At 40.4% G+C, this 26,657-nt stretch overlaps 7 protein-coding genes and 1 pseudogene across 7 annotated transcripts; all 8 read right to left on the bottom strand.

The window, feature by feature from the left end:
* Positions 1-2,143: 2,143 nt before the first annotated feature.
* On the bottom strand, positions 2,144-3,071 carry LOC115252577 (olfactory receptor 1D2-like; annotated as a pseudogene).
* Positions 3,072-3,899: 828 nt separating this feature from the next.
* On the bottom strand, positions 3,900-5,155 carry LOC115252575 (putative gustatory receptor clone PTE01). Its single transcript, XM_029847911.1, has one exon. The coding sequence runs from the start codon at positions 5,153-5,155 to the stop codon at positions 4,253-4,255; it is 903 nt and encodes a 300-aa protein (XP_029703771.1). The 3' UTR covers positions 3,900-4,252.
* A 1,771-nt stretch (positions 5,156-6,926) lies between these two features.
* On the bottom strand, positions 6,927-8,128 carry LOC115250685 (olfactory receptor 11H6-like). Its single transcript, XM_029840350.1, has one exon. The coding sequence runs from the start codon at positions 8,126-8,128 to the stop codon at positions 7,214-7,216; it is 915 nt and encodes a 304-aa protein (XP_029696210.1). The 3' UTR covers positions 6,927-7,213.
* A 3,090-nt stretch (positions 8,129-11,218) lies between these two features.
* Positions 11,219-12,190, bottom strand: LOC115250680 (olfactory receptor 11H6-like). The gene has a single exon (XM_029840326.1). It carries the CDS (start codon positions 12,188-12,190, stop codon positions 11,276-11,278), a length of 915 nt encoding a protein of 304 aa, XP_029696186.1. The 3' UTR covers positions 11,219-11,275.
* A 4,306-nt stretch (positions 12,191-16,496) lies between these two features.
* Positions 16,497-17,419, bottom strand: LOC115250683 (olfactory receptor 11H6-like). Its single transcript, XM_029840345.1, has one exon. The coding sequence runs from the start codon at positions 17,417-17,419 to the stop codon at positions 16,505-16,507; it is 915 nt and encodes a 304-aa protein (XP_029696205.1). The 3' UTR covers positions 16,497-16,504.
* Positions 17,420-19,595: 2,176 nt separating this feature from the next.
* LOC101072672 (olfactory receptor 4E1-like) lies at positions 19,596-20,510 on the bottom strand. Its single transcript, XM_003979813.2, has one exon. It carries the CDS (start codon positions 20,508-20,510, stop codon positions 19,596-19,598), a length of 915 nt encoding a protein of 304 aa, XP_003979862.2.
* Positions 20,511-21,678: 1,168 nt separating this feature from the next.
* Positions 21,679-22,593, bottom strand: LOC115252506 (olfactory receptor 11H6-like). Its single transcript, XM_029847821.1, has one exon. The coding sequence runs from the start codon at positions 22,591-22,593 to the stop codon at positions 21,679-21,681; it is 915 nt and encodes a 304-aa protein (XP_029703681.1).
* Positions 22,594-25,742: 3,149 nt separating this feature from the next.
* On the bottom strand, positions 25,743-26,657 carry LOC101078734 (olfactory receptor 11H6). The gene has a single exon (XM_003978921.2). It carries the CDS (start codon positions 26,655-26,657, stop codon positions 25,743-25,745), a length of 915 nt encoding a protein of 304 aa, XP_003978970.2.

The raw sequence follows: 26,657 nt of genomic DNA, 5'->3' as shown, positions 1-26,657 counted from the left end.
GACAAAAAGTGAGACAAATCAGAAAGAAACTCCGAATTCTTTAGCCGGACCCCTGGGGGTGTAGCACCACGCATAACTAACCCATCTTCTTCAGGGCAGCTCACTGTCAACTGATGATACCGGCAAGCCCACATCACTTGTAGTTGAAACTGGGTCGCTTCCCCCATCCTTCCCAGGCGAGTAGTAAGGTTTCATCATGTTCACATGACACAACCTATTTCTGCGCCTGCGGTCCGGAGTTTGAATGATGAAGTTGGTGTCATTCACCTTCTTCTCCACGACATAGGGACCTGAAAACTTGGCAGACAAGGCAGAACCAGGGACAGGGGAGAGGATTAAAACTCTATCGCCAGGCTGAAATGAGGGTGGTACTGCTTTTTGGTCGTAGCGTCTTTTCATCTTCTTCTGTGAAGAGGTGAGTGAGCTGTTGGCTAAGGTGCAGGCTGTCTGAAGACGTTCTCTGAGTCTCAGAACATACTCTGGAATGCCGCAACCTTCCCCACCCCTTGGAAGAAGAAAATGCTCCTTTAAGAGCTTCAAGGGACCACGGACTTCATGCCCGAACACCAACTCAGCAGGTCTGAATCCCAGTGACTCTTGTACAGCTTCCCGAGCCGCAAACAGAACAAATGGCACAGCATCATCCCAGTCCTTCTGGCTCTCAAAGCAGCATTTCTTGAGCATTGTCTTCGTGGTCTGGTGAAACCTTTCTAATGCCCCTTGGCTTTCAGGATGATAGGGACTGGAAGTTATATGCTTAATGCCCAAAGATTTCAGTACCTGAGCAAACACACGGGACATGAAGTCAGTCCCCTGATCAGTCTGGACCACCGTAGGAAGGCCAAACACTGAGAAGAACTTCACAAGTGCCTTACTGATGACTGGAGCAGTGACCCTCCGCAAAGGAATGGCCTCAGGGAACCTAGTGGAAGCACACATGATAGTTAACAAAAACTGGTTGCCAGATTTGGTTTTTGGCAGAGATCCCACACAGTGGACCATCACTCTCTCAAATGGCTCCCCCATCACGGGTATAGGACAGAGTGGGGCTGGAGGAACCACTTGGTTGGGCTTCCCAGTTACGTGACACACATGGCAGGCGCGGCAATGGCGCACCACATCGGCTTTCAGTCCAGGCCAGAAAAAATGCCTAAGGATCTTATCATATGTCTTTGTGATCCCCAGCCCACAGGTTATCATGGGCAAGAGAAAGTACCTGAGGTTGGTACGCCGTTGGGACCACGACTTGGTAGGCTGTCCTCCAGTCCCCATCACCCGAGGCATCCCGTCTCCAACAGCGAACGAGTAGCCCACGATCCATGAAGTAGACCACTTTCTGTCCCTTTACCTGCTCAACACTAAGGACAGAGGATGAGCAGTTTTGCAGGGTTTCATCATTTTGCTGGGCCTTGATGAACTCCTCTCTCGTGGCCGGCAGCTCCATAGCTGTGGTGCTGAGGCTGGCTGCACGCTGATGACCAATCTGACTCGGTAGCTTCAGAACTGATTGGTCAATCTGCGAAGAAGAAGACGTTTGCCAGATCCTCTCCGTATTCCTTAGCCTGGGCCCTCGTGACTGCACAGGCTGGAAAAACCTCAGGAGACGTTTTGTTTTCACTAGGGGCATTGCTTGCAACAGGGACATTTGGTCTAGGAGTATGATTCTCGCTTGGGGTGCGAGAGGTCCCGGGTTCAAATCCCGGACGAGCCCCCACATGTTACGTTCAACCCTTTTGAGGGGGTTAACGTAGAGACTAACAAACCACCAGGGAAAGACTGAAACAGACTGTCAAGATTGTGCTTTATTTCTTAACAGAACACACGTGCATATATCAGGAGTGGAGGGAGAGGTGGAACAAACGGGTCTGTGCCAAAACAAAAGTCAAAAAACAGGGCATCTTGAAACATCAAAAACACAACGGTGGCCACAGCCCATAACCTAGTGTAAATAACAATCAGAAAATCTACGTGTGGCAATGTATGGGGTACCCCGTCCTTACCTAGTCCCACCTGCCCTCCACAAACTCTTCCTGTCCAACACTGAGCGAGAGCGACCACCCCCCCTTTACAGGCTGGGGGAGAGCCTGTAAAGCGGGAATCCGCTGGTGATTGGTCAGATAGACACAGGGGAGCCAATCCTAAACTACCCCGGGAGTCCACAGGTGGTGTCAATCTTCCTCGTCACCAGCACTGCCTGCCTTTCGGTGTTCCGCCAGTTCTCAGCCTCTAGATGGCGCCACTCTGTGAGGTCACCGGAAAACAAAGAACACAAAAAGAAACACCAACAACTCCCCTGACACGTAACAACCGGTGTTATGAGGAATTGTATCGCCATAAAATTCCTTAAATGCTGGGGCAGTGACACAGATCCATACCTGGAATACATTAGATCAAAAAGCAAAGATGCTGTCACATTGAATAGACAACATAGATGTGGTAAACAGGTTTGCATAAACATTTTCCTGCCCTCTGTGGATTTTAATGTTGCCTTTACAAGCTGTACATAGGAGGACGCAATGAGCAAGTTTAACAACAGCCCAGTTCTCACAGTAGAGCTTATATATGTGGGAGCCGCATAACTCCAGAGAAGATGACAGACTTATGACAAGTGTCTCACAACATAGAGGCACGAGCCAGGACAATCCCAGAAACAGCACAATATTTTGCTTTAACATCACACAGTGATACTCCAGCGGCCGACATATAGCCACGTATCTGTCATAAGCCATAACAACGAGAATAGAGTAGTCTATTTTAGCATTGGAGTATATAACATAGATTTGCACAAAACACCCCACACGTGATATTAGATGATCATCAGACAAAAGGTCAGAGAGGAATTTGGGATAAAATCCAGTTGCTCCATAAAGCCCATTAAAGCACAAAGAGCCCAAAAAAATGTACATTGGTTCATGTAGCTTTTTTTCTATTATAATGGTTAAAATCAAACATATGTTTACCACTATAATCAGAAAATAACAGAGAAAAGTGAGGGCAGGAGTATTTCTGTATTTGACTGTTGCATTAAACCCCGAGAGTGAAAATACAACTATGCTGGATCTATTGGGCATCCTGAAGTCTTCGCTCTTCTACTTGATCATGCAAATCTGCAGTTCTCTTGGAGAGTGGGGAGGATTAGCCTGGCCCTTATATGCCATACTAAAGAAAGAATGCTATTGGCTCAAAGTTAAGGACAAAAAAAAAGGCCACTTGTCAAGACTGAGAAGTAATGTCTATCTTTGTTACTGTTTAACATGAGGCTACTAATTTAACTGTATGACTTTGTAATCTGGTTGATAATGTTTTTAACCCTAAATTCAGTGTAACAATTGCAGTGGTAACAGCTAGATTTAAGCAGGATTTAATGTTATATTCTACAAATACGTATGTTTTTATACTTATATAATTTACATATATAATACCTTTATATAATTTAATGTTTTAAGCAGACACATGGTTGAAAGTGAAGCACTTTCTTCGGGGCTTCTAATTGTATCTTGACCTTGAGTGGAACTGTCAGTACCCACACATCAACAGAGATTTGTGGACTGGGCTATTTATAGTTTTACCATCTTTTTTAATGAATGTTCTGATGCTTTTAAAAATGTATCCAATTTTTATCAATCTTTTACTTCACTAATTTCCTGTTTACTCCTTTTAGTTTGATGGTCTGTAGCATTGTCTGACAAGACCACTGTTCCTCTGAGAACACAGAAATGTTGGTCTTTTAACAGCTGGAAATGAGAAACATGACAGACGTTATTTCCCACTATTTTCAAAAGAGGGGAGTCTTAGTGTGTGTTTATGCATGGGTGGAATAATACTTTACACGTGAATAGTTTGGCTGAAAATGAAGTGCCAAAAAGCCTAATCATCTGACTCAGGTTAGGTAAGGAGATGAATGCATAATACACATTTAACAAGTAACAGTCAGCTTTACAGGTCATGTGGGAGATTTTTAATAAACCAGAAATTGTTTGACATTAACATGCCATTCTCTGACATGTTCTGCATCATCACAACTAGATGGCTGAAAATCTCACAATATGAAACATGTTCTTTGTATGTAGCCACTTAAAGACAAGCAAAAGATGTTTAAGGACCTTTAAACCTTTCAGTACACAACCAACTGGAAAAAAAACAGTTATAACAGTGAACACTGTGACGATTTAGAGCAAGGAAATCAGTTCTTGACTGCTCATCATAATGCAGAGACATTTTCTGATGAATAAATAAAACATTAGCCTTTACCTTAAAACACATTTAAAAGCCTGTTGCGAACTTGCGTCAATTTGAGTCCATATATAAGAGGGTTCAGAATTGGTGGAAACAAGAGAAACTGCAGAGCCATGAAATTCTTTACACCTGCTGACATAGAGGGTGATCCGTACCTGGCATACATGAGGTCAAACAGCAGAGCAACTGTTACATTAAGCAGGCAGAACAAATGTGGCACGCATGTCTGCGTAAACTTTTTCCTCCCGTCTCTTGATTTCACAGCAGATTTTAACAATGGCACGTACGAGCACATAATGAAAACAACATGGCAGAAATAGAATAAAATGACAATATATCCTACAATATTGTTTGTCGTTATTGAATTGCAAGAAAGCTTAACAATTGACCAGTTTGCGCAATAGAGTTTGTCGATGTGGGAGTCACATAATTGCAGTAGAGAGGTCATTATCATCACAACGGTCTGACAAAGCCAAGGCACAAGTCTGGAGAAACACACCAACAAAACAACCTTATGTTTAGTCATTACAGAGTGATACTCCAGCGGGTAACATATAGCCAAATATCTGTCATAAGCCATGAGGGCCAGAATTGAGAAATCAGTTTCAGCATATGAGTATATAACAAAAACTTGTAAAATGCAACCAGCATAAGATATGGTACGGTTGTTAGTCACTAAATCATATAAGAACTTGGGGTAAAAAGCTGCTGTCCCATAGAGACTATTAATGCACAAATTACACAGAAATATGTACATGGGTTCATGAAGTTTTTCCTCCAGTATAATGACCAAGATAAGAGCTCCATTTACAATCCAAATCAAACTGTAACACAAAAAGATGAAGGGGAAAATAAAGCCTCTGTTTGTCGTTAGGTCGTTTAATCTCGATAAGTAAAATATATTAGTTTTGTTCGTCATTTTGTGCGTCTCGGTCAAAAACATTAATGTCGTTTAAACGCCTTGTCCTTACCTGCTCTGGACAGGTAGCATAACTGCTTTTATTGCTAAACTCCAATCAGAATGTATTAGAGCTCCAGAGATCAATTCCCTGTCGAAATGTAAAGAAACAGACAACAACATTGTTTCTGTTGTGTCTCAATATCAGTATAAAAGAAGTAAAACTTTTTTAACTCCCACTGTGATAGTAATATAGATCAATACACAACACAGACATGATGTCACTGTACTTTTTTCTTGATGCTATTTCCCTTGTGGGGTCGAAGGGAGCATGCTGAAGCCTATCCTAGCAGCAAATGAGCAAAGGCAGGGTGGACAAGTCGTCAGCTCATCGCTAGACCCGATCTGAGCATTTGGGGATTTGGTCATTTGCTCATTCAGAATCAGAATTCCTTTATTGTCGTTGTCGGGGTCCAACAAAATTTGAAAGTGAAATCATTAAAGTACATGACTATAATTATAAAATACAATCAAAATAGCAGTTTTCTAAAAGGTTAAAAACTAAAATAGAAAAACAGCACAGGCCAAACATTCTGCATTCACAGCCAGTTTTTACATGAATTCTCATGTTAGTTGCATAATGAGAATATCTTCAAGTCTTCTCAGAGTAGAGTATAATTATGTTTCTGGCACAGAAACTCCTTTATTGCCTGTTTGTTTTTGCTTTGAGTGACCTAAAACTTTTGCCCCAAGACAGCAGTTCAAAGAGCAAGTGTTCTTTTTAGGATGGGTCCTTATAGATACAGTGTGGCTTTCTGAGACTGCGAGAAGTATATAGATTTTACATGGGCGGGAGAGGGCAGCCGATGAGCTTTTCAGCTGTGATAGCGACACTCTAGAGTGGTTTCTTTTCTGCAGCCATGCAGCTGGAAAACCACAGCACACGTACAGTTTGTTAAAATGTTCTCAATGGAGCAATGATAAAAGCAGTTACTGCCTGAGGTGGTTATGCCTTTGTATTCTGAAGAAGTACTATGCTGTCCCTTCTTGATGACCAGCATAGAATGAATGTCCCAGGTCAAGGTTTCCCTTTATGTAGATGCCCAGGAATCTGAAGTCTGACACCCGCTCCACACAACCTCCTCAACCAAAAAGGGACTGAATGTCCTCGGCAATGTTCGAAAGGGGTCCTAGTACCTCTCCTGCTATCAAAAAACTTCCATCTTTTGTTTGTAACTGTCCCGCTACTGTAATATATGTTATATAATACAGTATGGTGAAACAGAAAGCGGCCTTCCTTCACCATCTTTACTAAGTGCTGCATACCACTACACTGGCAAGTGCTTGTAAGTTCAAATAATGATTAAGACTTCTAAATAGCTGTAATTGTAGAAACACCAGTGTCCCCTTTATGATGATTTAAATGTGCCTATGACCATCATTTATATACTATATGGTTATTGTGGTAACAATAATATTTTTAATCCTTGTATAAATAATACTAGAAACCACAAAGGACAGTGTTAATGATTGGATAGTTGTTATGAAATTTCCAACATATTTAGGATGTCAGTCTGCAGGCTATGCATTCATACAGATCACCTTGTGCTTTGTGATGACTTCAGATATCGATCTATGACCATCATTTTCTACCTATCCATTTGGCCACGTCTGCCATGTCCTTTATAATGCCAAGGCATAACGATTGAGTAATGAGTTAAAGCCTGAAGACATATTTAAAAAGTTTTAAAATAAAGTAACAGTCAGCCTTAAAGGTCATGTGGGAGATTTTTAATAAACCATTGTCAGAAATTGGTTGACATTAACATGCCATTCTCTGACATGTTCTGCATTATCACAACTAGATGGCTGAAAATCTCACAATATGAAACATGTTCTTTGTATGTAGCCACTTAAAGACAAGCAAAAGATGTTTAAGGACCTTTAAACCTTTCCGTACACAACCAACTGGAAAGAAACCAGTTATAACAGTGAACACTGTGATGATTTAGAGCAAAGAAATCGGTTCTTGACTGCTCATCATACTGCAGAGACATTTTCTGATAAATGAATAAAACATTAGCCTTTACCTTTAAACACATTTAAAAGCCTGTTGCGAACTTGCGTCAGTTTGAGTCCATATATAACAGGGTTCAGAATTGGTGGAAACAAGAGAAACTGCAGAGCCATGAAATTCTTTACACCTGCTGAAAGAGAGGGTGATCCATACCTGGCATACATGAGGTCAAACAGCAGAGCAACTGTTACATTAAGCAGGTAGAACAAATGTGGCATGCACGTCTGTGTAAACTTTTTCCTCCCGTCTCTTGATTTCACAGCAGATTTTAACAACGGCACGTACGAGCACATAATGAAAACATCATGGCAGAAATAGAATAAAATGACAATGTATCCTACAATATTGTTTGCCGTTATTGAATTGCAAGAAAGCTTAATAACTGACCAGTTTGAGCAATAGAGTTTGTCGATGTGGGAGTCACATAATTGCAGTAGAGAGTTCATTATCGTCACAATGGTCTGACAAAACCAAGGCAACAGTCTTGAGAAACACACCAACAAAACAACCTTATGTTTAGTCATTACAGAGTGATACTCCAGTGGGCGACATATAGCCAAATATCTGTCATAAGCCATGAGGGCCAGAATTGAGAAATCAGTTGCAGCATATGAGTATATAACAAAACCTTGTAACATGCAACCAGCATAAGATATGGTACGGTTGTTAGTCACTAAATCATATAAGAACTTGGGGTAAAAAGCTGCTGTCCCATAGAGACTATTAATGCACAAATTACACAGAAATATGTACATGGGTTCATGAAGTTTTTCCTCCAGTATAATGACCAAGATAAGAGCTCCATTTACAATCCAAATCAAACTGTAACACAAAAAGATGAAGGTGAAAATAAGGCGTCTGTTTGTTGTTCGGTCGTTTAATCCTGATAAGTAAAATATATTAGTTTTGTTTGTCATTTTGTGCGGTTAAACGCCTTGTCCTTACCTGCTCTGGACAGGTAGCATAACTGCTTTTATTGTTGGTTCAGCACTGCTAAACTCCAATCAGAATGTATTAGAGCTCCAGAGATCAATTCCCTGTCGAAATGTAAAGAAACAGACAACAACATTGTTTCTGTTGTGTCTTAATATCAGTATAAAAGAAGTAAAACTTTTTAACTCCCACTGTGATAGTAATATAGATCAATACACAACACAGACATGATGTCACTGTACTTTTTTCTTGATGCTATTTCCCTTGTGGGGTCGAAGGGAGCATGCTGAAGCCTATCCTAGCAGCAAATGAGCAAAGGCAGGGTGGACAAGTCGTCAGCTCATCGCTAGACCCTATCTGAGCATTTGGGGATTTGGTCATTTGCTCATTCAGAATCAGAATTCCTTTATTGTTGTTGTCGGGGTCCAACAAAATTTGAAAGTGAAATCATTAAAGTACATGACTATAATTATAAAATACAATCAAAATAGCAGTTTTCTAAAAGGTTAAAAACTAAAATAGGAAAACAGCACAGGCCAAACATTCTGCATTCATAGCCAATTTTTACATGAATTCTCATGTTAGTTGCATAATGAGAATATCTTCAAGTCTGCTCAGAGTAGAGTATAATTATGTTTCTGGCACAGAAACTCCTTTATTGCCTGTTTGTTTTTGCTTTGAGTGACCTAAAATTTTCGCGCCAAGGCAGCAGTTCAAAGAGCAACTGTTCTTTTTAGGATGGGTCCTTGCAGATACAGTGTGGCTTTCTGAGACTGCGAGAAGTACCGTATTTTCACGACTATAAGGCGCACCTAAAACACTGAGATTTTCTCGAAAATCGACAGTGCGCCTTATAATATGGAGCGCCTTGTGTGTGGACTGAGTTCCAAAATCTGCTGTGCGTCTTTGGTGGGTGCACTACGGTAAACGCTCCGCCAATCGATTAGCGGCACACCTCCGCGTAAGGATCCCCTAAAATGGCGCGGTCAAGCGAGACGCGTATGAATGAGGCTTACTTTAAACTGCAGGCCATCGAATATGCGGCTGAAAATGGCAATCGAGCAATCTTAGTGTTTTCGCTTCATGAGGAGGCGGCATCTCTCCATACGCGCGAGGACAACTGTTGCGCAGCGGCTGCCCGCGGATTACCAGGAGAGGGCGGCCATCTTCCCTAACCCTAACCAGGAGAGGGCGGCCATCTTCCCTAACCCTAACCAGGAGAGGGTGGCCATCTTCCGCACCTTCTGCCGCGACAAGATATCCGTGCCCAGCCACATCACCAACATGGATGAGATCCCTCTTACTTTTAACATCCCTTTGACCCACAAAGAGGAGAAAAAGGGACCGGCACGGTGGCGATACGCACAACGGGACACGAGAAGTCGTCGTTCACCATGGGTCTCGGCTGCCACAGAAACGGACAATGCGCTGGATGACGGAAGGCTAACACTCCTTCACAAAGACTATGAGGCAGCGGCGGACAAGTTATGCCACCATATGCGGGTGGATGGTAGACGCATGGGCTATGATACCGTCTTCATGTATTGTAAGAGCTTTCACAAAATCAACGCTGAACCGGAACCGGTCGGTGAGTCCGATTCAGATGATTAAGAACAGGAATTCGGGATGTTGGACATTGACATAGTGCAGCTGTTTAATTCAGATACAGAAGATGAAAACTTTGATGGTTTTGTGGCGGAAGAATGAATATTTTGTTCAATAAATGTGTTGAAACTCACTGTTTTACTTCCGTTGTCATTTTTTACTGTATGTTTCAGCATGCGCCTAATAATACGGTGCGCCTTATGTATGTTTTAAATACAGAAATAGCACCCATAACTGAGACTGCGCCTTTTAATACAGTGCGCCTTATGGTCGTGAAAATACGGTATATAGATTTTACATGGGTGGGAGAGGGCAGCCGATGAGCTTTTCAACTGTCATAGCGACACTCTAGAGTGTTTTCTTTTCTGCAGCCATGCAGCTGGAAAACCACAGCACACGTACAGTTTGTTAAAATGTTCTCAATGGAGCAATGATAAAAGCAGTTACTGCCTGAGGTGGTTATGCCTTTGTATTCTGAAGAAGTACTATGCTGTCCCTTCTTGATGACCAGCATAAAATGAATGTCCCAGGTCAAGGTTTCCCTTTATGTAGATGCCCAGGAATCTGAAGTCTGACACCCGCTCCACACAACCTCCTCAACCAAAAAGGGACTGAATGTCCTCGGCAATGTTCGAAAGGGGTCCTAGTACCTCTCCTGTTATCAAAAAACGTCCATCTTTTGTTCGTAACTGTCCCGCTACTGTAATATATGTTATATAATACAGTATGGTGAAACAGAAAGCGGCCTTCCTTCACCATCTTTACTAAGTGCTGCATACCACTACACTGGCAAGTGCTTGTAAGTTCAAATAATGATTAAGACTTCAAAATAGCTGTAATTGTAGAGACACCAGTGTCCCCTGTATGATGATTTAAATGTGCCTATGACCATCATTTATATACTATATGCTTATTGTGGTAACAATAATATTTTTAATCCTTGTATAAATAATACTAGAAACCACAAAGGACAGTGTTAATGATTGGATAGTTGTTATGAAATTCCCAACATATTTAGGAGGTTAGTCTGCAGGTTATGCGTTCATACAGATCACCTTGTGCTTTGTGATGACTTCAGATATCGATCTATGACCATCATTTTCTACCTATCCATTTGGCCACGTCTGCCATGTCCTTTATAATGCCAAGCCATAACGATTGAGTAATGAGTTAAAGCCTGAAGACACATTTAACAAGTTTTAAAATAAAGTAACAGTCAGCTTTAAAGGTCATGTGGGAGATTTTTAATAAACCAGAAATTGGTTGACATTAACATGCCATTCTCTGACATGTTCTGCATTATCACAACTAGATGGCTGAAAATCTCATAATATTAAACATGTTCTTTGTATGTAGCCACTTAAAGACAAGCAAAAGATGTTTAAGGACCTTTAAACCTTTCCGTACACAACCAACTGGATAGAAAACAGTTATAACAGTGAACACTGTGATGATTTAGACCAAGGAAATCGGTTCTTGACTGCTCATCATACTGCAGAGACATTTTCTGATAAATGAATAAAACATTAGCCTTTACCTTTAAACACATTTAAAAGCCTGTTGCGAACTTGCGTCAGTTTGAGTCCATATATAACAGGGTTCAGAATTGGTGGAAACAAGAGAAACTGCAGAGCCATGAAATTCTTTACACCTGCTGACAGAGAGGGTGATCCGTACCTGGCATACATGAGGTCAAACAGCAGAGCAACTGTTACATTAAGCAGGCAGAACAAATGTGGCATGCACGTCTGTGTAAACTTTTTCCTCCCGTCTCTTGATTTCACAGCAGATTTTAACAACGGCACGTACGAGCACATAATGAAAACAACATGGCAGAAATAGAATAAAATGAAAATGTATCCTACAATATTGTTTGTTGTTATTGAATTGCAAGAAAGCTTAACAATTGACCAGTTTGCGCAATAGAGTTTGTCGATGTGGGAGTCACATAATTGCAGTAGTGAGGTCATTATCATCAAAACGGTATGACAAAGCCAAGGCACCAGCCTGGAGAAACACACCAACAAAACAACCTTATGTTTAGTCATTACAGAGTGATACTCCAGCGGGCGACATATAGCCAAATATCTGTCATAAGCCATGAGGGCCAGAATTGAGAAATCAGTTGAAGCATATGAGTATATAACAAAACCTTGTAACATGCAACCAGCATAAGATATGGTACGGTTGTTAGTCACTAAATCATATAAGAACTTGGGGTAAAAAGCTGCTGTCCCATAGAGACTATTAATGCACAAATTACACAGAAATATGTACATGGGTTCATGAAGTTTTTCCTCCAGTATAATGACCAAGATAAGAGCTCCATTTACAATCCAAATCAAACTGTAACACAAAAAGATGAAGGTGAAAATGAGGCGTCTGTTTGTTGTTCGGTCGTTTAATCCCAATAAGTAAAATATATTAGTTTTGTTCGTCATTTTGTGCGTCTCGGTCAAAAACATTAATGTCGTTTAAACGCCTTGTCCTTACCTGCTCTGGACAGGTAGCATAACTGCTTTTATTGTTGGTTCAGCACTGCTAAACTCCAATCAGAATGTATTAGAGCTCCAGAGATCAATTCCCTGTCGAAATGTAAAGAAACAGACAACAACATTGTTTCTGTTGTGTCTCAATATCAGTATAAAAGGAGTAAAACTTTTTAACTCCCACTGTGATAGTAATATAGATCAATACACAACACAGACATGATGTCACTGTACTTTTTTCTTGATGCTATTTCCCTTGTGGGGTCGAAGGGAGCATGCTGAAGCCTATCCTAGCAGCAAATGAGCAAAGGCAGGGTGGACAAGTCGTCAGCTCATCGCTAGACCCGATCTGAGCATTTGGGGATTTGGTCATTTGCTCATTCAGAATCAGAATTCCTTTATTGTCGTTGTCGGGGTCCAACAAAATTTGAAAGTGAAATCATTAAAGTACATGACTATAATTATAAAATACAATCAAAATAGCAGTTTTCTAAAAGGTTAAAAACTAAAATAGGAAAACAGCACAGGCCAAACATTCTGCATTCATAGCCAATTTTTACATGAATTCTCATGTTAGTTGCATAATGAGAATATCTTCAAGTCTGCTCAGAGTAGAGTATAATTATGTTTCTGGCACAGAAACTCCTTTATTGCCTGTTTGTTTTTGCTTTGAGTGACCTAAAATTTTCGCGCCAAGGCAGCAGTTCAAAGAGCAACTGTTCTTTTTAGGATGGGTCCTTGCAGATACAGTGTGGCTTTCTGAGACTGCGAGAAGTACCGTATTTTCACGACTATAAGGCGCACCTAAAACACTGAGATTTTCTCGAAAATCGACAGTGCGCCTTATAATATGGAGCGCCTTGTGTGTGGACTGAGTTCCAAAATCTGCTGTGCGTCTTTGGTGGGTGCACTACGGTAAACGCTCCGCCAATCGATTAGCGGCACACCTCCGTGTAAGGATCCCCTAAAATGGCGCCGGTCAAGCGAGACGCGTATGAATGAGGCTTACTTTAAACTGCAGGCCATCAAATATGCGGCTGAAAAATGGCAATCGAGCAATCTTAGTGTTTTCGATTTATGAGGAGGCGGCATCTCTCCATACGCGCAAGGACAACTGTTGCGCAGTGGCTGCCCGCGGATTACCAGGAGAGGGCGGCCATCTTCCCTAACCCTAACCAGGAGAGGGCGGCCATCTTCCGCACCTACTGCCGTGACAAGATAACCGCGCCCAGCCACATCACCAACATGGATGAGATCCCTCTGACTTTTAACATCCCTTTGACCCACAAAGAGGAGAAAAAGGGACCGGCACGGTGGCGATACGCACAACGGGGCACAAGAAATCGTCGTTCACCGTGGTTCTCGGCTGCCATGGAAACGGACAGAGCGCTGGATGACGGAAGGCTAACACTCCTTCACAAAGACTATGATGCAGCGGCGGGCAAGTTATGCCACCATATGCAGGTGGATTGGAGACGCATGGGCTATGATACCGTCTTCATGTATTGGAAGAGCTTTCACAAAATCAACGCTGAACCGGAACCGGTCGGTGAGTCCGATTCAGATGATTAAGAACAGGAATTCGGGATGTTGGACAATGACATAGTGCAGCTGTTTAATTCAGATACAGAAGATGAAAACTTTGATGGTTTTGTGGTGGAAGAATGAATATTTTGTTCAATAAATGTGTTGAAACTCACTGTTTTACTTCCGTTGTCATTTTTTACTGTATGTTTCAGCATGCGCCTAATAATACGGTGTGCCTTATGTATGTTTTAAATACAGAAATAGCACCCATAACTGAGACTGCGCCTTTTAATACAGTGCGCCTTATGGTCGTGAAAATACGGTATATAGATTTTACATGGGCGGGAGAGGGAAGCCGATGAGCTTTTCAGCTGTCATAGCGACACTCTAGAGCAGGGGTGGGGAACCTTTTTCATATCGAGGGCCATTTCAATTTTTATAAAGTCCTCCGAGGGCCATACTATTATGAACACATACCTAGGGATACAAAAAAAAGTCTATAACCACTGTGTTACTAAGTCTCATGATTGCTGCATTTGAGTTTGAATTGTTTATTTCGCACACATGCATATAAAATCACCAAAAAAATAGAATAAAATGACAAACAAGTAAAATATGTTTTCATGATCATACAAAACAATAAAAAAAAGAGGTGCAGAGTTGAGGCAAGAGACCCGTAAGGGCCTGTTCGAGGCCTCTACTCACAAAAACTGCAATACAACAAGATAATCAAGAAAATAAATGAAAAGAAAGAAAGATAAAGACAATAATAATAACAACTAGAAAACACTCTGAGAGCGCAGACCTCCGCCAAGCGCAACAATTCCTGGCATATTGTGATTTCCACCATAAATATTAGTGCCACATATACTTTGACTACATATTTAGATTCCTTGACCATAAAAACATACCGTTAGCCACTGGAATCATAACAATATATGTCTTAGTTTAATAGTTATTCACGAAAAGAAATTCACGCTTTGAAACATTTTTGCTTTGTCCGGCACGAGCGCCTCAGCGGCGGCTACGAGGCACGTTCATGAACTCTCCTTCGGCGTGAGGTTTCAGCTTTGTGGCTATTAATTCACTCACCACAAAACTTGCACGCGTAATATTCTCTCTGTCGGTACATGGTCGTGTGAAAGCTGCTTGTTGAGCCTCCAAACGCCGACGAAGAGCGTTAATTTTATCCAAACGCATCTGTCCTTTCAACTCGTCGAGTTTAGCGTGTTTCGCTATGCATTTTTCGTCCGTGTCAATCAGTCCAGCCCATTACGTACATCACATGCTGTGTTCACTGACCCTGACCTTGACTCATACATAACATAACCGTCTGTTTTATCTCAGAACACGGGAAAATGTTTCCTCTTGTTACGAAAGAAATTTCAGGATACGAAAGGCAAAACTACGCTACCGCTGATACTCGCAGCTCGCGGAGTTTAGTGAACGGTCCCACTGTATAAGTGCACATATAAAATATAAAAATCTTATTGCGTTGCGGGCCGGTAGAAATGGTCTCGTAGGCCGTATATGGCCCGGAGGCCGGGGGTTCCCCACCCCTGCTCTAGAGTGTTTTCTTTTCTGCAGCCATGCAGCTGGAAAACCACAGCACACGTACAGTTTGTTAAAATGTTCTCAATGGAGCAATGATAAAAACAGTTACTGCCTGAGGTGGTTATGCCTTTGTATTCTGAAGAAGTACTATGCTGTCCCTTCTTGATGACCAGCATAGAATGAATGTCCCAGGTCAAGGTTTCCCTTTATGTAGATGCTCAGGAATCTGAAGTCTGACACCCGCTCCACACAACCTCCTCAACCAAAAAGGGACTGAATGTCCTCGGAAATGCTCGAAAGGGGTCCTAGTACCTCTCCTGTTATCAAAAAACGTCCATCTTTTGTTCGTAACTGTCCCGCTACTGTAATATATGTTATATAATACAGTATGGTGAAACAGAAAGCGGCCTTCCTTCACCATCTTTACTAAGTGCTGCATACCACTACACTGGCAAGTGCTTGTAAGTTCAAATAATGATTAAGACTTCAAAATAGCTGTAATTGTAGAGACACCAGTGTCCCCTGTATGATGATTTATATGTGCCTATGACCATCATTTATATACTATATGCTTATTGTGGTAACAATAATATTTTTAATCCTTGTATAAATAATAGAAACCACAAAGGACAGTGTTAATGATTGGATAGTTGTTGTGAAATTTCCAACATATTTAGGATGTCAGTCTGCAGGTTATGCGTTCATACAGATCACCTTGTGCTTTGTGATGACTTCAGATATCGATCTATGACCATCATTTTCTACCTATCCATTTGGCCACGTCTGCCATGTCCTTTATAACGCCAAGGCATAACGATTGAGTAATGAGTTGAAGCCTGAAGACACATTTAACAAGTTTTAAAATAAAGTAACAGTCAGCTTTAAAGGTCATGTGGGAGATTTTTAATAAACCAGAAATTGGTTGACATTAACATGCCATTCTCTGACATGTTCTGCATTATCACAACTAGATGGCTGAAAATCTCATAATATTAAACATGTTCTTTGTATGTAGCCACTTAAAGACAAGCAAAAGATGTTTAAGGACCTTTAAACCTTTCCGTACACAACCAACTGGAAAGAAACCAGTTATAACAGTGAACACTGTGATGATTTAGAGAAAGGAAATCGGTTCTTGACTGCTCATCATACTGCAGAGACATTTTCTGATAAATGAATAAAACATTAGCCTTTACCTTTAAACACATTTAAAAGCCTGTTGCGAACTTGCGTCAGTTTGAGTCCATATATAAGAGGGTTCAGAATTGGTGGAAACAAGAGAAACTGCAGAGCCATGAAATTCTTTACACCTGCTGACAGAGAGGGTGATCCATACCTGGCATACATGAGGTCAAACAGCAGAGCAACTGTTACATTAAGCAGGCAGAACAAATGTGGCATGCACGTCTGTGTAAACTTTTTCCTCCCGTCTCTTGATTTCACAGCAGATTTTAACAACGGCACGTACGAGCACATAATGAAAACAACATGGCAGAAATAGAATAAAATGACAATGTATCCTACAATATTGTTTGCCGTTATTGAATTGCAAGAAAGCTTAACAATTGACCAGTTTGCGCAATAGAGTTTGTCGATGTGGGAGTCACATAGTTGCAGTAGAGAGGTCATTATGATCAAAACGGTAAAACAAAGGCAAGGCACCAGCCTGGAGAAACACACCAACAAAACAACCTTATGTTTAGTCATTAAAGAGTGATACTCCAGCGGGCGACATATAGCCAAATATCTGTCATAAGCCATGAGGGCCAGAATTGAGAAATCAGTTGCAGCATATGAGTATATAACAAAACCTTGTAACATGCAACCAGCATAAGATATGGTACGGTTGTTAGTCACTAAATCATATAAGAACTTGGGGTAAAAAGCTGCTGTCCCATAGAGACTATTAATGCACAAATTACACAGAAATATGTACATGGGTTCATGAAGTTTTTCCTCCAGTATAATGACCAAGATAAGAGCTCCATTTACAATCCAAATCAAACTGTAACACAAAAAGATGAAGGTGAAAATAAGGCCTCTGTTTGTTGTTAGGTCGTTTAATCCCGATAAGTAAAATATATTAGTTTTGTTCGTCATTTTGTGCGTCTCGGTCAAAAACATCAATGTCGTTTAAACGCCTTGTCCTTACCTGCTCTGGACAGGTAGCAAAACTGCTTTTATTGTTTGTTCAGCACTGCTAAACTCCAATCAGAATGTATTAGAGCTCCAGAGATCAATTCCCCGTCGAAATGTAAAGAAACAGACAACAACATTGTTTCTGTTGTGTCTTAATATCAGTATAAAAGAAGTAAAACTTTTTAACTCCCACTGTGATAGTAATATAGATCAATACACAACACAGACATGATGTCACTGTACTTTTTTCTTGATGCTATTTCCCTTGTGGGGTCGAAGGGAGCATGCTGAAGCCTATCCTAGCAGCAAATGAGCAAAGGCAGGGTGGACAAGTCGTCAGCTCATCGCTAGACCCTATCTGAGCATTTGGGGATTTGGTCATTTGCTCATTCAGAATCAGAATTCCTTTATTGTCGTTGTCGGGGTCCAACAAAATTTGAAAGTGAAATCATTAAAGTACATGACTATAATTATAAAATACAATCAAAATAGCAGTTTTCTAAAAGGTTAAAAACTAAAATAGGAAAACAGCACAGGCCAAACATTCTGCATTCACAGCCAGTTTTTACATGAATTCTCATGTTAGTTGCATAATGAGAATATCTTCAAGTCTTCTCAGAGTAGAGTATAATTATGTTTCTGGCACAGAGTGACCTAAAACTTTTGCGCCAAGGCAGCAGTTCAAAGAGCAAGTGTTCTTTTTAGGATGGGTCCTTGCAGATACAGTGTGGCTTTCTGAGACTGCGAGAAGTACCGTATTTTCAAGACTATAAGGCGCACCTAAAACACTGAGATTTTCTCAAATATCGACGGTGCGCCTTATAATATGGAGCGCCTTGTGTGTGGACTGAGTTCCAAAATCTGCTGTGCGTCTTTGGTGGGAGCAATGATAAAAGCAGTTACTGTCTGAGGTGGTTATGCCTTTGTATTCTGAAGAAGTACTATGCTGTCCCTTCTTGATGACCAGCATAGAATGAATGTCCAAGGTCAAGGTTTCCCTTTATGTAGATGCCCAGGAATCTGAAGTCTGACACCCGCTCCACACAACCTCCTCAACCAAAAAGGGACTGAATGTCCTCGGCAATGCTCGAAAGGGGTCCTAGTACCTCTCCTGCTATCAAAAAACTTCCATCTTTTGTTTGTAACTGTCCCGCTACTGTAATATATGTTATATAATACAGTATGGTGAAACAGAAAGCGGCCTTCCTTCACCATCTTTACTAAGTGCTGCATACCACTACACTGGCAAGTGCTTGTAAGTTCAAATAATGACTAAGACTTCAAAATAGCTGTAATTGTAGAGACACCAGTGTCCCCTGTATGATGATTTAAATGTGCCTATGATCATCATTTATATACTATATGCTTATTGTGGTAACAATAATATTTTTAATCCTTGTATAAATAATACTAGAAACCACAAAGGACAGTGTTAATGATTGGATAGTTGTTATGAAATTCCCAACATATTTAGGATGTTAGTCTGCAGGTTATGCGTTCATACAGATCACCTTGTGCTTTGTGATGACTTCAGATATCGATCTATGACCATCATTTTCTACCTATCCATTTGGCCACGTCTGCCATGTCCTTTATAACGCCAAGGCGTATTGATTGAGTAATGAGTTGAAGCCTGAAGACATATTTAAAAAGTTTTAAAATAAAGTAACAGTCAGCCTTAAAGGTCATGTGGGAGATTTTTAATAAACCATTGTCAGAAATTGGTTGACATTAACATGCCATTCTCTGACATGTTCTGCATTGTCACAAGTATAAAAGAAGTAAAACTTTTTAACTCCCACTGTGATAGTAACATAGATCAATACACAACACAGACATGATGTCACTACTTTTTTCTTGATGCTATTTCCCTTGTGGGGTCGAAGGGAGCATGCTGAAACCTATCCTACCAAAAACATACTAACTGTTATTTTCTAGGTGGATAGGTTGTGGATATATAAATGATCACCTTCTTTGCGATTCTTTTCATTATGCATGGGTTAATATTCAACCACAGTAAAAACACATCCATGTCTATATTCAAAAAACAGCTAAGATATTGGATTTTCTGCCAATAACCTCTACAGTTTAACTCTGATACTGTAACTTGAGGATGCATTCCTGCTATATAACACCATCATTGACATATATAACCTCTCATTGTGTTTCTAATATTAGTAAGCTTCAGTCCATAAATAATAGGGTTTAACACCGGCGTTATTATGAGGAATTGTATCGCCATAAAATTCCTTAAATGCTGGGGCAGTGACACAGATCCATACCTGGAATACATTAGATCAAAAAGCAAAGATGCTGTCACATTGAATAGACAACATAGATGTGGTAAACAGGTTTGCATAAACTTTTTCCTGCCCTCTGTGGATTTTAATGTTGCCTTTACAAGCTGTACGTAGGAGGACGCAATGAGAAGGACGTGACAGAAGTAAAAAACGATGAGGACCATTCCAACAATGTCATTTGCTGTCGTGGCACCACAAGCAAGTTTAACAACAGCCCAGTTCTCACAGTAGAGCTTATCTATGTGGGAGCCGCATAACTCCAGAGAAGATGACAGACTTATGACAAGTGTCTCACAACATAGAGGCACGAGCCAGGACAATCCCAGTAACAGCACAATATTTTGCTTTGACATCACACAGTGATACTCCAGCGGCCGACATATAGCCACGTATCTGTCATAAGCCATAACAACGAGAATAGAGTAGTCTATTATAGCATTGGAGTATATAACATAGATTTGCACAAAACACCCCACACGTGATATTAGATGATCATCAGACAAAAGGTCAGAGAGGAATTTGGGATAAAATCCAGTTGCTCCATAAAGCCCATTAAAGCACAAAGAGCCCAAAAAAATGTACATTGGTTCATGTAGCTTTTTTTCTATTATAATGGTTAAAATCAAACATATGTTTACCACTATAATCAGAAAATAACAGAGAAAAGTGAGAGCAAAAAGAGTATTTCTGTATTTGACTGTTGCATTAAACCCCGAGAGTGAAAATACAACTATGCTGGATCTATTGGGCATCCTGAAGTCTTCGCTCTTCTACGTGATCATGCAAATCTGCAGTTCTCCTGGAGAGTGGGGAGGATTAGCCTGGCCCTTATATGCCATACTAAAGAAAGAATGCTATTGGCTCAAAGCTCAGGACAAAAAAAACACCACTTGTCAAGACTGAGAAGTAATGTCTATCTTTGTTACTGTTTAACATGAGGCTACTAATTTAACTGTATGACTTTGTAATCTGGTTGATAATGTTTTTAACCCTACGTTCAGTGTAACAATTGCAGTGGTAACAGCTAGATTTAAGCAGGATTTAATGTTATATTCTACAAATACGTATGTTTTTATACTTATATAATTTACATATATAATACCTTTATATAATTTAATGTTTTAAGCAGACACATGGTTGAAAGTTAAGCACTTTCTTCAGGGCTTCTAATTGTATCTTGACCTTGAGTGGAACTGTCAGTACCCACACATCAACAGAGATTTGTGGACTGGGCTATTTATAGTTTTACCATCTTTTTTAATGAATGTTCTGATGCTTTTAAAAATGCATCGAATTTTTATCAATCTTTTACTTCACTAATTTCCTGTTTACTCCTTTTAGTTTGATGGTCTGTAGCATTGTCTGACAAGACCACTGTTCCTCTGAGAACACAGAAATGTTGGTCTTTTAACAGCTGGAAATGAGAAACATGACAGACGTTATTTCCCACTATTTTCAAAAGAGGGAAGTCTTAGTGTGTGGTTATGCATGGGTGGAATAATACTTTACACGTGAATAGTTTGGCTGAAAATGAAGTGCCAAAAAGCCTGATCATCTGACTCAGGTTAGGTAAGGAGATGAATGCATAATACACATTTAACAAGTAACAGTCAGCTTTAAAGGTCATGTGGGAGATTTTTAATAAACCAGAAATTGTTTGACATTAACATGCCATTCTCTGACATGTTCTGCATCATCACAACTAGATGGCTGAAAATCTCACAATATGAAACATGTTCTTTGTATGTAGCCACTTAAAGACAAGCAAAAGATGTTTAAGGACCTTTAAACCTTTACGTACACAACCAACTGGAAAGAAACCAGTTATAACAGTGAACACTGTGATGATTTAGAGAAAGGAAATCGGTTCTTGACTGCTCATCATACTGCAGAGACATTTTCTGATCAATGAATAAAACATTAGCCTTTACCTTTAAACACATTTAAAAGCCTGTTGCGAACTTGTGTCAGTTTGAGTCCATATATAAGAGGGTTCAGAATTGGTGGAAACAAGAGAAACTGCAGAGACATGAAATTCTTTACACCTGCTGACAGAGAGGGTGATCCGTACCTGGCATACATGAGGTCAAACAGCAGAGCAACTGTTACGTTAAGCAGGCAGAACAAATGTGGCACGCATGTCTGCGTAAACTTTTTCCTCCCGTCTCTTGATTTCACAGCAGATTTTAACAACGGCACGTACGAGCACATAATGAAAACAACATGGCAGAAATAGAATAAAATGACAATGTATCCTACAATATTGTTTGCCGTTATTGAATTGCAAGAAAGCTTAACAATTGACCAGTTTGCGCAATAGAGTTTGTCGATGTGGGAGTCACATAGTTGCAGTAGAGAGGTCATTATGATCAAAACGGTAAAACAAAGGCAAGGCACCAGCCTGGAGAAACACACCAACAAAACAACCTTATGTTTAGTCATTACAGAGTGATACTCCAGCGGGCGACATATAGCCAAATATCTGTCATAAGCCATGAGGGCCAGAATTGAGAAATCAGTTCCAGCATATGAGTATATAACAAAACCTTGTAACATGCAACCAGCATAAGATATGGTACGGTTGTTAGTCACTAAATCATATAAGAACTTGGGGTAAAAAGCTGCTGTCCCATAGAGACTATTAATGCACAAATTACACAGAAATATGTACATGGGTTCATGAAGTTTTTCCTCCAGTATAATGACCAAGATAAGAGCTCCATTTACAATCCAAATCAAACTGTAACACAAAAAGATGAAGGTGAAAATAAGGCCTCTGTTTGTCGTTAGGTCGTTTAATCCCGATAAGTAAAATATATTAGTTTTGTTCGTCATTTTGTGCGTCTCGGTCAAAAACATCAATGTCGTTTAAACGCCTTGTCCTTACCTGCTCTGGACAGGTAGCAAAACTGCTTTTATTGTTTGTTCAGCACTGCTAAACTCCAATCAGAATGTATTAGAGCTCCAGAGATCAATTCCCTGTCGAAATGTAAAGAAACAGACAACAACATTGTTTCTGTTGTGTCTCAATATCAGTATAAAAGAAGTAAAACTTTTTAACTCCCACTGTGATAGTAATATACCGTAGATCAATACACAACACAGACATGATGTCACTGTACTTTTTTCTTGATGCTATTTCCCTTGTGGGGTCGAAGGGAGCATGCTGAAGCCTATCCTAGCAGCAAATGAGCAAAGGCAGGGTGGACAAGTCGTCAGCTCATCGCTAGACCCTATCTGAGCATTTGGGGATTTGCTCATTTGCTCATTCAGAATCAGAATTCCTTTATTGTCGTTGGGAAATTTGAAAGTGAAATCATTTGAAAGTGAAATCATTAAAGTACATGACTATAATTATAAAATACAATCAAAATAGCAGTTTTCTAAAAGGTTAAAAACTAAAATAGGAAAACAGCACAGGCCAAACATTCTGCATTCACAGCCAGTTTTTACATGAATTCTCATGTTAGTTGCATAATGAGAATATCTTCAAGTCTTCTCAGAGTAGAGTATAATTATGTTTCTGGCACAGAAACTCCCTTATTGCCTGTTTGTTTTTGCTTTGAGTGACCTAAAACTTTTGCGCCAAGGCAGCAGTTCAAAGAGCAAGTGTTCTTTTTAGGATGGGTCCTTGCAGATACAGTGTGGCTTTCTGAGACTGCGAGAAGTACCGTATTTTCAAGACTATAAGGTGCACCTAAAACACTGAGATTTTCTCAAATATCGATGGTGCGCCTTATAATATGGAGCGCCTTGTGTGTGCACTGAGTTCCAAAATCTGCTGTGCGTCTTTGGTGGGTGCACGACGGTAAACGCTCCGCCAATCGATTAGCGGCACACCTCCGCGTAAGGATCCCCTAAAATGGCGCCGGTCAAGCGAGACGCGTATGAATGAGGCTTACTTTAAACTGCAGGCCATCGAATATGCGGCTGAAAAATGGCAATCGAGCAATCTTAGTGTTTTCGCTTTATGAGGAGGCGGCATCTCTCCATACACGCGAGGACAACTGTTGCGCAGTGGCTGCCCGCGGATTACCAGGAGAGGGCGGCCATCTTCCCTAACCCTAACCAGGAGAGGGCGGCCATCTTCCGCACCTACTGCCGCGACAAGATAACCACGCCCAGCCACATCACCAACATGGATGAGATCCCTCTGACTTTTAACATCCCTTTGACCACAAAGAGGAGAAAAAGGGACCGGCACGGTGGCGATACGCACAACGGGACACGAGAAGTCGTCGTTCACCATGGTTCTCGGCTGCCACAGAAACGGACAATCTGCTGGATGACGGAAGGCTAACACTCCTTCACAAAGACTATGAGGCAGCGGCGGGCAAGTTATGCCACCATATGCAGGTGGATTGGAGACGCATGGGCTATGATACCGTCTTCATGTATTGTAAGAGCTTTCACAAAATCAACGCTGAACCGGAACCGGTCGGTGAGTCCGATTCAGATGATTAAGAACAGGAATTCGGGATGTTGGACATTGACATAGTGCAGCTGTTTAATTCAGATACAGAAGATGAAAACTTTGATGGTTCTGTGGCGGAAGAATGAATATTTTGTTCAATAAATGTGTTGAAACTCACTGTTTTACTTCTTTTGTCATTTTTTACTGTATGTTTCAGCATGCGCCTAATAATACGGTGCGCCTTATGTATGTTTTAAATACAGAAATAGCACCCATAACTGAGACTGCGCCTTTTAATACAGTGCGCCTTATGGTCGTGAAAATACGGTATATAGATTTTACATGGGTGGGAGAGGGCAGCCGATGAGTTTTTCAGCTGTCATAGCGACACTCTAGAGTGTTTTCTTTTCTGCAGCCATGCAGCTGGAAAACCACAGCACACGTACAGTTTGTTAAAATGTTCTCAATGGAGCAATGATGAAAACAGTTACTGCCTGAGGTGGTTATGCCTTTGTATTCTGAAGAAGTACTATGCTGTCCCTTCTTGATGACCAGCATAAAATGAATGTCCCAGGTCAAGGTTTCCCTTTATGTAGATGCCCAGGAATCTGAAGTCTGACACCCGCTCCACACAACCTCCTCAACCAAAAAGGGACTGAATGTCCTCGGCAATGTTCGAAAGGGGTCCTAGTACCTCTCCTGCTAGCAAAAAACGTCCATCTTTTGTTCGTAACTGTCCCGCTACTGTAATATATGTTGTATAATACATTATGGTGAAACAGAAAGCGGCCTTCCTTCACCATCTTTACTAAGTGCTGCATACCACTACACTGGCAAGTGCTTGTAAGTTCAAATAATGATTAAGACTTCAAAATAGCTGTAATTGTAGAGACACCAGTGTCCCCTGTATGATGATTTAAATGTGCCTATGACCATCATTTATATACTATATGCTTATTGTGGTAACAATAATATTTTTAATCCTTGTATAAATAATACTAGAAACCACAAAGGACAGTGTTAATGATTGGATAGTTGTTATGAAATTCCCAACATATTTAGGAGGTTAGTCTGCAGGTTACGCGTTCATACAGATCACCTTGTGCTTTGTGATGACTTCAGATATCGATCTATGACCATCATTTTCTACCTATCCATTTGGCCACGTCTGCCATGTCCTTTATAATGCCAAGCCATAACGATTGAGTAATGAGTTGAAGCCTGAAGACACATTTAACAAGTTTTAAAATAAAGTAACAGTCAGCTTTAAAGGTCATGTGGGAGATTTTTAATAAACCAGAAATTGTTTGACATTAACATGCCATTCTCTGACATGTTCTGCATTATCACAACTAGATGGCTGAAAATCTCATAATATTAAACATGTTCTTTGTATGTAGCCACTTAAAGACAAGCAAAAGATGTTTAAGGACCTTTAAACCTTTCAGTACACAACCAACTGGAAAGAAACCAGTTATAACAGTGAACACTGTGATGATTTAGACCAAGGAAATCGGTTCTTGACTGCTCATCATACTGCAGAGACATTTTCTGATAAATGAATAAAACATTAGCCTTTACCTTTAAACACATTTAAAAGCCTGTTGCGAACTTGCGTCAGTTTGAGTCCATATATAAGAGGGTTCAGAATTGGTGGAAACAAGAGAAATTGCAGAGACATGAAATTCTTTACACCTGCTGACATAGAGGGTGATCCATACCTGGCATACATGAGGTCAAACAGCAGAGCAACTGTTACGTTAAGCAGGCAGAACAAATGTGGCACGCATGTCTGCGTAAACTTTTTCCTCCCGTCTCTTGATTTCACAGCAGATTTTAACAACGGCACGTACGAGCACATAATGAAAACATCATGGCAGAAATAGAATAAAATGAAAATGTATCCTACAATATTGTTTGTCATTATTGAATTGCAAGAAAGCTTAACAATTGACCAGTTTGCACAATAGAGTTTGTCGATGTGGGAGTCACATAATTGCAGTAGTGAGGTCATTATCGTCACAGTGGTATGACAAAGCCAAGGCACAAGTCTGGAGAAACACACCAACAAAACAACCTTATGTTTAGTCATTAAAGAGTGATACTCCAGCGGGCGACATATAGCCAAATATCTGTCATAAGCTATGAGGGCCAGAATTGAGAAATCAGTTGCAGCATATGAGTATATAACAAAGACTTGTAACATGCAACCAGCATAAGATATGGTATGGTTGTTAGTCACTAAATCATATAAGAACTTGGGGTAAAAAGCTGCTGTCCCATAGAGACTATTAATGCATAAATTACACAGAAATATGTACATGGGTTCATGAAGTTTTTCCTCCAGTATAATGACCAAGATAAGAGCTCCATTTACAATCCAAATCAAACTGTAACACAAAAAGATGAAGGTGAAAATAAGGCCTCTGTTTGTCGTTAGGTCGTTTAATCCCGATAAGTAAAATATATTAGTTTTGTTCGTCAT

This window comes from Takifugu rubripes, chromosome 1 (genome assembly GCF_901000725.2).
Source record: "Takifugu rubripes chromosome 1, fTakRub1.2, whole genome shotgun sequence".
In the NCBI taxonomy this organism is placed as follows: domain Eukaryota; kingdom Metazoa; phylum Chordata; class Actinopteri; order Tetraodontiformes; family Tetraodontidae; genus Takifugu; species Takifugu rubripes.
The sequence above is the reverse complement of the archived record's forward strand: the minus strand, read 5'-3'. Positions and strand labels throughout refer to the sequence as shown.